Source organism: Thrips palmi, unplaced genomic scaffold, assembly GCF_012932325.1.
Source record: "Thrips palmi isolate BJ-2018 unplaced genomic scaffold, TpBJ-2018v1 HiC_scaffold_3, whole genome shotgun sequence".
NCBI lineage: Eukaryota > Metazoa > Arthropoda > Insecta > Thysanoptera > Thripidae > Thrips > Thrips palmi.
In genome coordinates this window covers 1419948-1432999 of record NW_023144630.1, presented here as the reverse complement: position 1 = coordinate 1432999, position 13052 = coordinate 1419948, and the positions used below count along the sequence as shown (strand labels likewise).

Sequence of the window (13052 nt, the reverse complement as noted above, 5' to 3'; positions counted from 1 at the left end):
GGTGGTAGGGCGGGCGAAGGGGGGAGGGGGGAAAGGGGGAGGGGGGAGGTGAGTATGTGTACTATTGGCAGCAACGTAAATAAACTCGCCCAAGCACCGCACCGGAGTAATTTAGGAATTTACTCCATGGAAGCACAGACATGGACGCCAAAGAAGTGAAGCGGATTTTGAAGGAGGCCAAGGAAGCCATCAAGCAAAAGGACTCTAAAACAGCGGTCAAATTGTGCAAGGTACAGTGGGATCATGAGGACCTAACCTCAGCGGTGCAGTGAATTGAGACCAGCTGACATTATCATTTTTTCGGTGTGTGTTACTTTGAGTAGCGTCAATGTGATATAATAATTTTGTAAGTCAGTCTGTTGCAAAGCACCAGGTTACTGTTTCATAGCATGCCATGAAGTAATGACAGAACTGAAGCTAATGGCCCTCCTCTTTGTTTTCTTTCCAGTCGGTGCTGAAGGAGGACAAGAACAACTATGTCGCCCTCGTGTTGTTTGGGGCCTCTTTGCAAGAATCAGACCAGCATGAAGAGGCACCCAAGGCCTTCAAGAAGGCGAGCGAAATATCACCTGATCTACCTCTGGCGTGGCAAGGACTTGTATCCTATTTTGAAAAGCATGGCAAAACTCTCAACACTGAATCTGAAACAGACCTTCTGAAAGCTTACACCCATCTGATACCACTTGAAGCGTAAGACATTCTAACTACTTTTTAATGTTGCAATATGTGCTCTCTTCGCAGTTTGTCTTATGTCTCCCACTCTTTTCAGCGACAACTTGAAAAAACAGGAAATGACTATGAAGCTTGCTGGACTAGCTGTTAAATTACAATCCGCAGCAGAGTGCTCATCTGTATTGTCGAGGCTGCCAACAGACAAGGAGACAGCAAGCACCATGCAGAGGTGTCTTGTCAAAGCCCTTCTTCAAATCAAAGATCTCAAAGAGTCTGACACATCTGTGGTGTGTTTCTTCTTTATTCTCTGTTGGCCTTCAATGTTTTGACTTGACCCTGGCGACATGCTTTGTGATTTGTTTTCTTTCCAGCTTGCTGAATCATTAGAGTGTATTGTGTCTGACTGGAAGAACAATCGAAAAGGAAATGACTATGATATACAAGATTTCTACCGTCAATTCTTAAAATGTTTGTATCACTCTGGGGAACATAAAAAGTTAGTTTATGAAGCTCAAACCATGGCTGAAACATTTAGCAAAGACCCTTATCCTTTGGAGTGGATTTGTAAATTGTGGGTGGAGTTTGTTGCTGAGGAGAAGAATATTGGTTTATTGAAAGATTCAATTGACAACTATGTGAGTAAGCTGGAAGTTGTCGGACCATCAGCAAACAGTTCTATCTACATGGCCAGGGGAGCGAAATATTTAGTTGAGAAGGAACTGAGCAAAGCAAGAGAAGAGCTGACTAAAGGTGAGTGAATGTTAAAGTATTTGATTGGTTGAACATAGCATGTTATGATACTGATACAATATTTCTCTTAAATTTCTAGCTGTTCATACCAAGCAAGCCCCCTGGCAAGTTTATCTGCTGCTGTCTCATATTGAATTGAAATTTGGGTGTGCTTTAGAGGGTCTGAGCTTGATAAATGATGCTAAGAGCAAATTGAAACAAGCTACAAGTGAACAGGAATACTTACTTAAAAAATGTGAGGCAGAGGCTTTGACTGCCACTAAGAGTCCAGAGAAAGTAGAAAAAGCAATACAACTTTGTGATGAGGTAAATTGCTGCAATTCTATCTCTTCTTTAAAAAGTCAACTCTCCTCTTAACTAATAAATGTTTTACTTCTATAGCTCTTAAGCACTAGGATGTCAGATGAGGTTCTCCATTTGATTCATGCAAGAGCTTCTATATTGTTGACACGTTATGAAGAAGCTCAAGTGCATCTCACCGAGATTGCTTCTCCAAGTTCATATGCTGCTAAAGTAACACTTCTGGAAACTCAAATTGTAGCCCTATCTGGTCAGAAAGCCCAAGCTGCATTCGTTCTTGAGTCTCTGGCTCCAGAGGCTAAAGACTGTGAGATTTGGTTGACACTTGCCAAACTCCATTCGGAAATAGGAAAAGATGAAAATGTCTTAACTGATTTAATGGAGGTACATAGAGATGTTTGCTTTAAAAAAAATGCAATATCCCATATTTTTAATTTTTACATTTGAAAGTTATTTTTTCTCCTGTATTATATCAGGCTGCTCGTTGTGAACCATATTTTTGGGAGACCTTTATGCTCCTGGGGAATTACTACAAAGGGTTGTCTTCTGCAGCAGCGCTGGATAAAGCCAGACGGTGCTATCAGAAAGCCTTGCAGCTCAATCCCAAGTCTGTGGAAGTTGGTAAACACCTTAGTGATGTCCTTCTCCTTCTCCATGATGTTGTAAGTATTTTTATATATTTTAAGTAGGATATTTGTTTCTATCTGACGTTATTTTTGTATTTTTCTGTTTTTCAAATCTCCCTGTGACAATCTTTTTTTTTCTTTAAATAATAGGGTAGTAATATTCAGCTGCTTGACATGTTGACTCAAGCGAGTAATGCCAAATGGATTTGGCTTCGGCTGGGATTACTGCATACAGAAAGTGGCGAGGTAGAGAAAGCCATCACCTACTTGTGCAATGCTGTTCGCAGTGATCCTGCAGACTGGTAAGATTTGCAATATTGCAGTTTTAGAATAGTGAATGTAGAGCAATATTAATGCCATGGTTCGATTTTAGTCGTGTTTGGGAAAGCCTTGGTGATGCGTATATGTTCCGCGGAGCTTGGCATGCTGCACTGAAGTCTTACCAGAAAGTAATGCAGTTGTCTCCGGGAAATATTTATGCTGCTTTTCAAATAGGAACTGTTAAACTGGTCAGTATTGTCCATTACTAATTTACCTTCTATTTTTCAGTAATAAGTAATGTAGTTTCAGTTGGACTAATATACGTTTCTTTCTTTCCCAGAGGATGGAAGAATATGAAGATGCTCTGGTTGCATTTAGGCAGCTCTTAGAATTGTCTCCTGATTATGTACCTGCATTGCAAGGTCAGGGCGAGGCAGCATTTTGCTGGGCTCAAGTATTAAGAAAAGAGCACCGTCTAGGCTGTGCCCGAGATCGATGTCAAGAAGCGATTGATGCTCTCACCAAGTAAGTAAGGAATGAATTCCACAATTTGAAAGCTTATCTGTGTTAAGGCTTTGAGTAATGTGTCCTTTGCTCCAGGGTTTTGAATCAGCGCAGAGATTTGTCTTGCACTTGGAAACTCCTAGGTGATGCCTGCCTTCTAGGAGCTAAGCTACCAGCTTCATACACAAACTTTCATTTGACGGAATGGCTTGTCTGCCAAGGTGCAAATTCTAGTGGTTCAAAGACTGTCATGCTCAAGAAAATGGACATGTTTCCTTTGGCAGAAAGGTACTGAACCGTTATAATCCGATCAATGCAAATGTATCTAACTTATTAAAACATGTCTGCAATTAGCAATCATATCCTTTTATTTTTCAGGATGTTCTGTCGAGCTATGTCAATCAGCCGAGAGGATAGTCTGCTCTGGCATGATCTAGCATCAACCAATTTCTGGCATGCTATGGCAATTCCTCCATCAAGCAAACGCAGTGATATTCTACAGCGCGCCATGACAGCCGCACGTCGTGCCGTCAGCCTCAATTCTAAGAACTCCCTTCATTGGAATTTGCTGGGCGTAATAGCAGCATCAGAAGGTACCGCTTTTAACATTTCAGTAAATACTCTTTACAGAAATCTTTATTTTCTGTTTATTTTATAGTTTTGAAGGTACCTAATTTAAGCTTGTGTTTTTTCCCCTAGAAATAAAACAGAGAGCAGTTGCTCAGCATGCTTTTATCCAATCGATCCTTCTGGATAATAGCAGTCCAATTCCCTGGACAAACCTCGGCACCTTGTATTTAATTCTTGGTGACATAACACTATCAAATAAAGCCTTTAGTGCAGCCCAAAGAGTAGATCATGACTACACTAGGTGCTGGGTTGGCCAGGTAATCAGCAAAAAATTGTTTTGTAATTCACATTATAGTGGGCCATAGCGGGTTTAACCACTTATCTCTTAGATTGAACTTAAAGAACAAATCTATTGTGAGTCTTTGTGTTCACAGGCTATGATTGCTGAAGCATTAAACCATCATGAAACCATGGATCTATTTAGACATGCAGCATCTTTAGAATATCACCATGAAAGTTGTTCTGGCTATGCTCACTGGGTTTTGACAAATTTGCTTGACAAAGAAAAAGTTGCAAATATTGAAACAGCTGAACAAAATATGACTCTTAAAGATATGAAGAATATGTTTGCTATTGAAGTAGCATCTGATTGTATGAAGTGGTACACAGGTAAAAATGCCCAAAGTGCACCAATGAAAAGTGACTCTCGAGAGCGTTTATTCATGCTTTATATTTCACCTTTGTCACCTCAGAACGGCATCAAACAGACCCCTGTGGCTGGAATATGTTAGGGCTGCTGCTAGAAAGACAAAACATGTTCCGAAGTGCTCAAACAGCGTTCCAAAAGGGCTTTGAAGAGGCTCTGTTACTAGGTGCTGATTCTCAACACTTGGATGCGATACGTTGTAATCTTGGTCGAGTTCTAACGAATTTGCTAGACTATGATCAAGCCATCAATACTCTCCAAAAAGTCAATGCTCCTACATTTGCATCTCAGTCAGCCTTAGCTTTGGCTCTGTTTAAGGGTAGGCCTTCTTATTTTACTCATTTCTAATTTGAAGATAGGCTTGAGCTGAGAGATGCAGAAATCCTAAGATCTGCAAAAAGAGTAAGCTCCCAAAGTAAAATTTTGTTTCTGAATTTCCAGCTCAAAAATTTGAGGAGGCTTATGAAACATATAATGGGGCACTGGAATGGCTGGCTCCTGATGAAGAAACCAAAGCCTTTATTCTTATGGCTATGGCGGCTATGCAGTATAGTTTCAACCAGGTGGACCAATGCAAAACATTGCTGTTTCAAAGGTACAATTAACAGTTCTTATTGGGGTTTATTTTTGTTATTTAAAAATGTAACAACCATGTCAAATGTATGGTGCAAGCCAACTCATGTTTTTCTTTTGTGCAGTGTAATGTTAATTTTATCTTAACTTATTTGCAGCATTCAGCCCACACCTTTGTCAGCTCATCCATTGTTGGCTCTTTGTGCTATTGGTTTATTACATCAAGACATTGCCATGTCCAAAATCATGCTCAAGGAACTTGCGCGGTTCAAAGATGACCCAAGGTATCTGACACACATTGGACTACTAGCTGCATATACTTCATTCCTTCAGGTATGGTTACTGCCACAACCTTAAACGCAAACATTTAGGGTCCTTGGCTGAACTTTATCTTTTCTCTCAAACAAATAGGGTGACCAGAAGGGAGCAATACGAGCTCTGGCTAAAGCAGTGCACAGACACCCAGGAGAAGGGTCCTTGTGGCTTTCCCTGGCTCAAGTGCAAATGCATGCTTATCCCAAGTGTGATGCGATGGCTATCGGGCGCACTGCTGATGCTGCCTTATTTTTAGGAAGGTCCCACATGGATATTTCCAAGGTAATAATGCTGTTCCAAATTTGGACTGATGTAACAATTGTTTTTAACGAGTGACCAGAAAAACATTTTTAACGGGTATTTATATTTTCATAGGTTCAAGCGCTTGTCAGCGTAGCACATTTACTTCTAGGTGATGGCGTACCAGCTGCACTAAGTTCTCAGAAGGCAGTCCACCAGTACCCTAACGTTGCGGAGAACTGGTCGACTTTAGTAGCATCTGTGCTGCCGCAAAATAAGAGCCTAGAGCACGCAGCGCGCCTGAGAGACATCATCAGCCATGTTCGCCGAAGACTGCAACCCTCGGCAGGTGGCCTCAAGAAATGGCTTGGCAATTGTGAACACCACCTAACCAGTCTGGCCCCTGAGTAAAGTTTGGTTGTGATTTTTTTAAAATCTTGTATTTAATATTTGTTAAGATTTTTTTTCTTGTTGACTGCGGACAGTGTATTAAAACAAACAAAAGTATAAAACGGAGAGTTTACTTGAATTTAAACACTCATTTCTTGAAGAAGAGATTGGAGCAGGTGGCATACTTTGGGGGAGAGGGCAGTACGTCTGCATGAGAGGGAGGAGAACTGCCTGGAAATCAGGTCAGTGGTGACAATGCAGCCCGAAGAAGACTCGCAGGGCATTGCCTATATAGTGCCGAGCGTGCTGTGTATGCAGCCTGCAGCCGGACTGCGACGGGGCGGCCGGGTTGAACGCACCGTGCATGCCTGCGCTGCACTTTTGCGACACCCTCGAAACGGATTGAACCCAGAAAAACGCAGCCGCCACGGGGAAAGATCGCCGCGCGAAGCAAAAGGCATCACCACCATGAACAGGCGGTGGACGGTGGGTTGCCTGCCTTTCCGGCGCTTGCTACAGCGATTCCAGTTTTTCGCCTCGAAATAGTGTCGCGAGTCATTAGCGGTATTCTTTTTCTGTCATTGAAAAGGCTAAAGGGTTTTCGTCATCGGTGGTGATGCCCCTTGGGGCATCCCCGCACCGCCGTGGCGGCGCCAACACCTTGTCCTCGCAACGCCTGCAGACTGATTCCGAAGGACCGATGCGTCGCTGCGTCTCTCTCGCACCCACACGGGACGCCCCATGAGTGCGAGAGAGAGAGAGAGAGAGTGAGAGAGACGAGACGATCCTTGGGAATCCAGGGAATGAGTCGGGGGGCCCGCGGCCGCGGCTCGGCCGGCGTGCGCACTCGGCGGCACGCGCGCCCTGGACAAGTCTGCGGTGCCAGCGGTTTCAACCTTGGCACCTCGGCGCGGGCGTGTGCTGGGTACCGGGCAGGCGGGCCAGCCAGGCCCACTTGGCGCGTTTGGCGTTTGGCGGGGAGATGCGCGAAGCGAAGCGCGGGGGCCGCGTGCGGAAAGTGCCTCCGTCGCCTCGCGCTCCGGACGCGGCCCGCGACGCGGACGCGGCGCCGTCGCCATCGCCCACCTCGGAGTCGCGGAGAGTCTCGGAGTCCGGCGAGTCAGTCACCAGACAGTCCGCCCCGCAGCAACAGTGTTCCCGCCGTCTGCGAGGCGACCCCGACCAGCGTCACACGCAGGTGCGTACGCACGCACACAGTGGGCCAGGAGACCGGTGGAGGCAGGCAAAATTCTAGACGCGATTTGAGCTCCAGAGTCGCCGAATATGACTCGAACCGAACGTGTGACCCCACCAATGGATTGCTCGCTGAACGAGGAATCCACTGGTGGGGTCACACAATCAGTTCGACTCCCATCTAGCGACTCTGGAGCTCAAAACGCGTTCAGAGTTTCGGCCGCCACAAAAGTGCCTCCCCTGGGCGACGGCGTTTGAACGAGCGCTTCCTTGCAGAGACCAGCAATGGCGTCCTACCGGGTGGCCGCCGCTGCCGCCGCCCTGGCCGCGGCCTTCCTGTGCTGCCTCACGGTGTCCTCGGCCGCGCCGAGCGAGACGACGACGGCCTGCCCGTCCAACATCACGCCCGCCAAGCCGGGCGCCGGCGCGTCGCCCTCCAAGGGCGGCACCTACACCACCAAGTACGACAACGTCAACGTCGACATGATCCTGCACAACGAGCGCCTGCTCAAGAACTACATCGACTGCCTGATGGAGCGCAGGACGTGCTCGCGCGAGGGGCAGCTGCTCAAGGGTGAGTTCAGTGTTCGTGGCTCTATGGTGCGCGAGGGGCAGACAGGCAACCCAACGGACAGCTGCAGTGGGCCAGAAGACCGGTGGAGGCGGCCAAAATCCCGGACGCGTTTTGAGCTCTACAGTCGCCAAAAGGGACTTGAAACGAACGTGTGACTCCACCAATGGATTCCTCGTTCGGAGAGCAATCCATTGGTGGGGTCGTACGTTCATTTCGAGTCCCTTTTGGCGACTCTGGAGCTCCAAACGCGTCCGGGATTCTGACCGCCTCCACCACACTGTGAGCTGTACGCGCTGGGCGGTGGTTGCCTATCCCTGCTTTCGCAGGCGTTCGCGTGGCGCAGGCGGCAGCGCCGTTGGCTGGGCTTTTGATCCAGCCAGTCGCGGCCAATTCGCTACACTGACTCCGGCATTTAAAAATAAATCGTTCCTGGTGTGAGTTTCCACGACGGGTCCCCGGGAAGTGTCGGTCCGGTTCCAGGCCAACTCGAATGACCTTGATCGGGATGAACCTCCAGTAGTCGGAGGCACCGCCCGCCAGCCCACCCGCCAGGCCCCGGGATCCTGGCCAAATAACAAATAAGAAGACCGCGCGTCCTTCGAGATGAGTGTCGCGAAGCACTTGAGAACGCGCAAGGAAGAATAAACTCCTCCGGAACTCGGAACACACGCGCAGTGGTGCCACACGAGCCGCGACGAAAAGTCCCACGACGCACCAATGTCGAGTGGGTTGCCAACCTCAGCCTGGCCGCCAGGCTAATATCGGCTTGGCCCTGCAGGCTGAGGTTGGCAACCCTTTCGACGCCGGTCCATCGTGGGAAGTCCGTGGCCACACTGCGCGTGCGGCTGCACTGGCGTGGCGGCGCACTCTGCTCAAGGCGAAGGACGCACAGTGGGCCAGAAGACCGGTGGAGGCGGCCAAAACTCTAGGCGCGTTTTGAGCTCCAGAGCCGCTAAGTGGGACTCGAACCGAACGTGTGACCCCACCAATGGATTCCTCGTTCGGAGAGCAATCCATTGGTGGGGTCACACGTTCGGTTCGAGTCCCATTAAGCGACTCTGGAGCTCAAAACGCGTCTAGAGTTTTGGCCGCCTCCACCGGTCTTCTGGCCCACTGTGGGACGCTCTGAGAGAGCCAGCTAGCGGTAGAGGTGGATGGGACGGGAACGGTTGACGAGATCTTTGCCAGGGCCGCGTGAATTTTGTGGGATGAACCTCCGCCGTGGCCTCCTCGGGAGACAAAGCCGAACAGATGAATTTGCATCAAGTGTTTGGGAAGAAGTCACGAAGTGTCTGCGGCGCGCTGCACAGTGGGCCAGAAGACCGGTGGAGGCGGCCGAAACTCTACACGCGTTTTGAGCTCCTGAGTCGCTAAACTGAACCCGAACCGAGCGTGTGACCCCTTCAATGGATTGCTCTCCGAACGAGGAATCCATTGGTGGGGTCACACGTTCGGTTCGAGTCCCATTTAGCGACTCTGGAGCTCGAAACGCGTCTAGAGTTTTGACCGCCTCCACCGGTCTTCTGGCCCACTGTGCGCTGCGCGCTGAGGCGCCAAAGTGACATTGAAAGTGGCGTTACCGGCGTCACTCCGTCTGCTGTTCGAGCGGCACGACGAAGATGAATCAAATACTCGTTAGTGGTTTTACGACTGACCGCCACACTGTCTTCATGTTGCAGAGATCATTCCCGACGCGCTGCAGACCGAGTGCTCGCGCTGCTCCGAGAAGCAGAAGCAGATCGCCGGCCACATCATGTCCTACCTGCTGCAGTACAAGAAGCACTACTGGGACGAGCTGCTCTGCAAGTACGACCCCGAGGGCAAGTTCCGCGAGAAGTACGAGGTCGACGAGGATGACGAGGAGGACGATGAATGAAGAGCTCTGGTCCCTCCTGGTCCCTCCCACCGCTCGCTCACTTTTCGTCGCCAACCGGTGCCTGTGATAAACTAAGAAAATAAACCACTTTTGTACCATATGACGTAGGATAAAAATAAATAAAATAGTATGTATTGATAGCGATTCTCTGGCTGCTCCCTTATTTACCCTGGAAAATCCCTGCCCGGAAAACCAAGATCTTTTTTTTTTTTTTTGCGCGCGCGCAACGCCGACGCACTAACTCCAACTTTAAAAACTTCTTGCACACACAAAAAAAGGAGAATCTTGAAATAATTGGTCAGACTGTTTAGATACCACCAACCGAAGCCGCAGGCATTGCTGCGTTCCGCTTGCCAAATGCACTCAGCATCAATTTTACAAACAGTCAACTCTTTCGACGCCGCGCTTAATAGTGCGCCCAATTGTAATCTTGTCATGACAGGCCATGTTTGGCACCACTACTTTCATTGTTCGAAATAAACTTTTGAAATAAAGTTCTAGTTCTAACTCGTACCGCAGTCGTGGTTTGGCGATCTATAACTTCAAGTTTCAAATTAGCGTCGGATGGTCTAAATCCTCGGGGATGATGCCAAATGGGTTGCCTACCTGCTCGGCGCGCCTCTGACTCACCCGTGCGTCAAATGGGTTGCCTGTCTACCCGGCGCGAGCGTGCGCGAAATGAGTTGCCTGCCTGCACGGCGCGCCTCAGGACCGGCACCGGGCGTGCGCGAAAGGGGTTGCCTGCCTACCCGGCGGCGTTCCAGAAGAAACGCGAAGAAATATGCTTCCCCGACACGAATGGTGCAATCGTTCGTGCATCGCGATTATTATTTGGTGCCGTCGCAACGCGAACCCGCCACAAAGCGTCCAGAGCGCTTCACCCCGTCACAAGGGGCTGTGCTTCGCTTGCTTCGCTTGCTTCGCTTGCTTCGCTTGCTTCGCTTGCTTCGCTTGCTTCCCTTGCCTTGCTTTGCTGCGCACTTGTTGCCGCGTGGGCGGGCGGGCTTGGCGGGCTGCTCGCATTGCGATTGCACTGCCACTGCACTGTGATTGCATTGTGATTGCATTGTGCATCCGGGCCGGCGCCTAGCACTCCACACTGCGTTTCTCTCTACTTTTTTTTTTCGTTATTTTCGGAAAGTTTCAGCGCGCGAAATTACTTGAAGGGACGTCGACCTTTCATGGAGAGATGTAATCTGAGTTCGGCAATGCGGCGCTGCAAGAGCGCGTGGCGGGGCGGGGCGGGGCGGGGCGGGGCGGTCAAGGGAAGCCGAGCCGCCGATTTGCCGAAACACAATTGCATTCGGCATGACCTTTGAGTTGTCATTATTCAGACGCGGCTCGCGTTTCGAGCTTTCGGGCGCGCGCATCCGCCGCCACGGGTGCGAGAGAGAGAGAGAGAGAGAGAGAGCGATATAGGGAGCTAATGGGCTATGAATGGGCATTGAATGCAGCGCGCACCACGCGCCGAGCTAGACACTGGTACACTGCCAGAAACCGCAGAAACTGCAGAAACGGACAGAGGAGTGGCAGGGATTACCGGAAGCCGTCTCTCTCTCTCTCTCTCTCTCTCTCTCTCTCTCTCTCTCTCTCTCTCTCTCTCTCTCTCTCGCACTCCTGCGGGACGCCCCAAGGAGCGCGAGGGAGAGAGACGCAGGTGTCGGCGCGTGGATGACCGCGCCTTCTAATGCTCCGCGTACGACTTGCACGACGCAGGGCTGGCCAAGGTGGCCGGGCGTTAGACCGGATGCCACCCTGCCGGGCCCTGTGGGAAAGTCTCACCCTCAGTTCTCACGCCCGCCAACCGCACAGGCCCAAAAGGCCCAAAAGGCCCAAAAGCCGAAAGGAAAAAGAGCAAAGCCAAAAAGTGCAGCAACACGCGGCTAATTTGAACCGCCACACTCGCAGAAATGACGACAACGAGTCGGCCGCCCTTTGGTGCACCCGCTGGTCAACTGCTGGCTTTTTCCAGAAGTTTGGCTTACCTGGAGATCACCTCGGCGACCATCCGAACCGACGCGCGTCGCGCTGCTGCAGATTTTTGTCTCCAAGATCAACGGGTGACGTCTCAGCAAAGGCCTTATACTTAAAATTTGGACTTGTGCCACATTTCGATTACGGCTCGGAAAGAAAACCATCAACAACAAGATGGGGCCACCGGCCACCGACACGCCGCCAGGCCCAGAGGCCTGGCACAGTGGGCCAGAAGACCGGTGGAGGTGGCCAAAACTCTGGACGCGTTTTGAGCTCCAGAGTCGCTAAACAGGCCTCGAAACGAACGTGTGACCCCACCAGTGGATTCCTCGTTCGGAGAGCAATCCATTGGTGGGGTCACACGTTCGGTTCGAGTCCCATTCAGCGACTCTGGAGCTCAAAACGCGTCGAGAGTTTTGGCCGCCTCCGCCGGCTTCTGGCCCACTGTGCCTGGCCGGCACGCGACCCGGCGAGCGGCCCAGCCGCCCGGCCGCGCCGCCTCCCCGCCACTCCACTCCACTCCACTGCAAGACGGCCGCCGCCGGTGGCGTCCATGGCGTCCGTGGCGTCGTTGCACCTGCCTGCCAGTGCCAGGCCTGCCGCGCCGCCGCACTGCCCAGCGGGCCCAGCCAGGGCCCAGGATGTCGAACAGTTCCGTCGCTCTCTCTCTCTCTCTCTCTCTCTCTCTCTCTCTCGCTCTCTCCTGCACCCCTACGGCACGCCCCATGAGTGCGACAGGGGCAGGGCGACGGGACGACTCTTCGGAGTCAGTCCGCAGGGCAGCCAGGCCGCACCTGTGGTCCGCCGCGGCCGCTTCGATAGTCTCGTTTCAACACTTTGGCGCGCTTTCCACAGTGCTGCAAAGCCAGTGTCCCCTGCCGGACACAGGGCTCGAACCGAACGTGTGACCCCACCAATGGATTACTCGTCCGCAGAGCAATCCATTGGTGGGGTCACACGTTCGTTTCGAGTCCTGCTTAGCGACTCTGGAGCCCAGAGCGGCCAAACGCAACAAACTGCAACGGAAGCCGGTGAGCTGGAGGCGCTGGAGGCAAGAAGCACACGGTAGCGCGGAGTCATTCATGCCCGGAGGATTTGCACTGCGCTGCGGATCTGCGGATGCCCACGGCATCTCTGTCGCTCTCGCGAGCAGCCCCTGAGCGTGCGAGAGAGACAGAGCGACGCAACGCGGTGCAGTGTCGGAGTCACTGGTCCGTGCTCCGTCTTTGTGAGCGTGACGGGCACGAGGCACGGCCAGCACGGCCGGGGGACTGAGTCGTTGTCGTCGCTCTGTCTCTCTCGCACTCACGGGGCGCTCCGTGTCGGTGCGAGAGAGACAGAGCGAGGACAACGACTCAGTCTGGCCGGTCAAAGGGTGCAGCCTGCAGGCAAATGAACACGTCGACGTGGTGTGAGCCTTACACTGTAAGGTGGGTGGGCCGCCGCGGCCGCCACACCGCATTGTTGGCAACGCCACAAAAAGGAGGCGGCCATTCAGCGGGCAGGGCCGCACAGTGGGCCAGAAGA

General features: G+C 51.1%; 2 protein-coding genes across 2 annotated transcripts; both read left to right on the top strand.

Annotated features, from left to right (window-relative positions):
• The first annotated feature begins 48 nt into the window (after positions 1–48).
• On the top strand, positions 49–5980 carry LOC117648361 (tetratricopeptide repeat protein 37). Its single transcript, XM_034390856.1, has 19 exons — positions 49–230; positions 449–690; positions 770–959; positions 1044–1422; positions 1502–1728; positions 1804–2106; positions 2199–2384; positions 2499–2650; positions 2722–2857; positions 2950–3134; positions 3210–3401; positions 3492–3706; positions 3813–4000; positions 4118–4352; positions 4436–4708; positions 4831–4984; positions 5121–5295; positions 5374–5559; positions 5653–5980. Exons 1-19 carry the CDS (start codon positions 141–143, stop codon positions 5926–5928), a joined length of 3984 nt encoding a protein of 1327 aa, XP_034246747.1. The 5' UTR covers positions 49–140; the 3' UTR covers positions 5929–5980.
• Positions 5981–6957: 977 nt separating this feature from the next.
• LOC117648367 (ejaculatory bulb-specific protein 3-like) lies at positions 6958–9696 on the top strand. Its single transcript, XM_034390868.1, has 3 exons — positions 6958–7105; positions 7378–7675; positions 9355–9696. Exons 2-3 carry the CDS (start codon positions 7387–7389, stop codon positions 9549–9551), a joined length of 486 nt encoding a protein of 161 aa, XP_034246759.1. The 5' UTR covers positions 6958–7105; positions 7378–7386; the 3' UTR covers positions 9552–9696.
• Positions 9697–13052: the final 3356 nt, after the last annotated feature.

What these genes read in the sequence shown, in the direction of transcription:
- LOC117648367 (XM_034390868.1), top strand. Translation starts at nt 7,387, where the DNA reads ATGGCGTCCTACCGGGTGGCCGCCGCTGCCGCCGCCCTGGCCGCGGCC. An exon ending in CGAGGGGCAGCTGCTCAAGG is followed by an intron (nt 7,676 to 9,354) that starts GTGAGTTCAGTG and finishes TTCATGTTGCAG; the next exon opens with AGATCATTCCCGACGCGCTG.
- LOC117648361 (XM_034390856.1), top strand. Translation starts at nt 141, where the DNA reads ATGGACGCCAAAGAAGTGAAGCGGATTTTGAAGGAGGCCAAGGAAGCC. An exon ending in CGCAGTGATCCTGCAGACTG is followed by an intron (nt 2,651 to 2,721) that starts GTAAGATTTGCA and finishes GTTCGATTTTAG; the next exon opens with TCGTGTTTGGGAAAGCCTTG. An exon ending in ATGTTTCCTTTGGCAGAAAG is followed by an intron (nt 3,402 to 3,491) that starts GTACTGAACCGT and finishes TTTATTTTTCAG; the next exon opens with GATGTTCTGTCGAGCTATGT.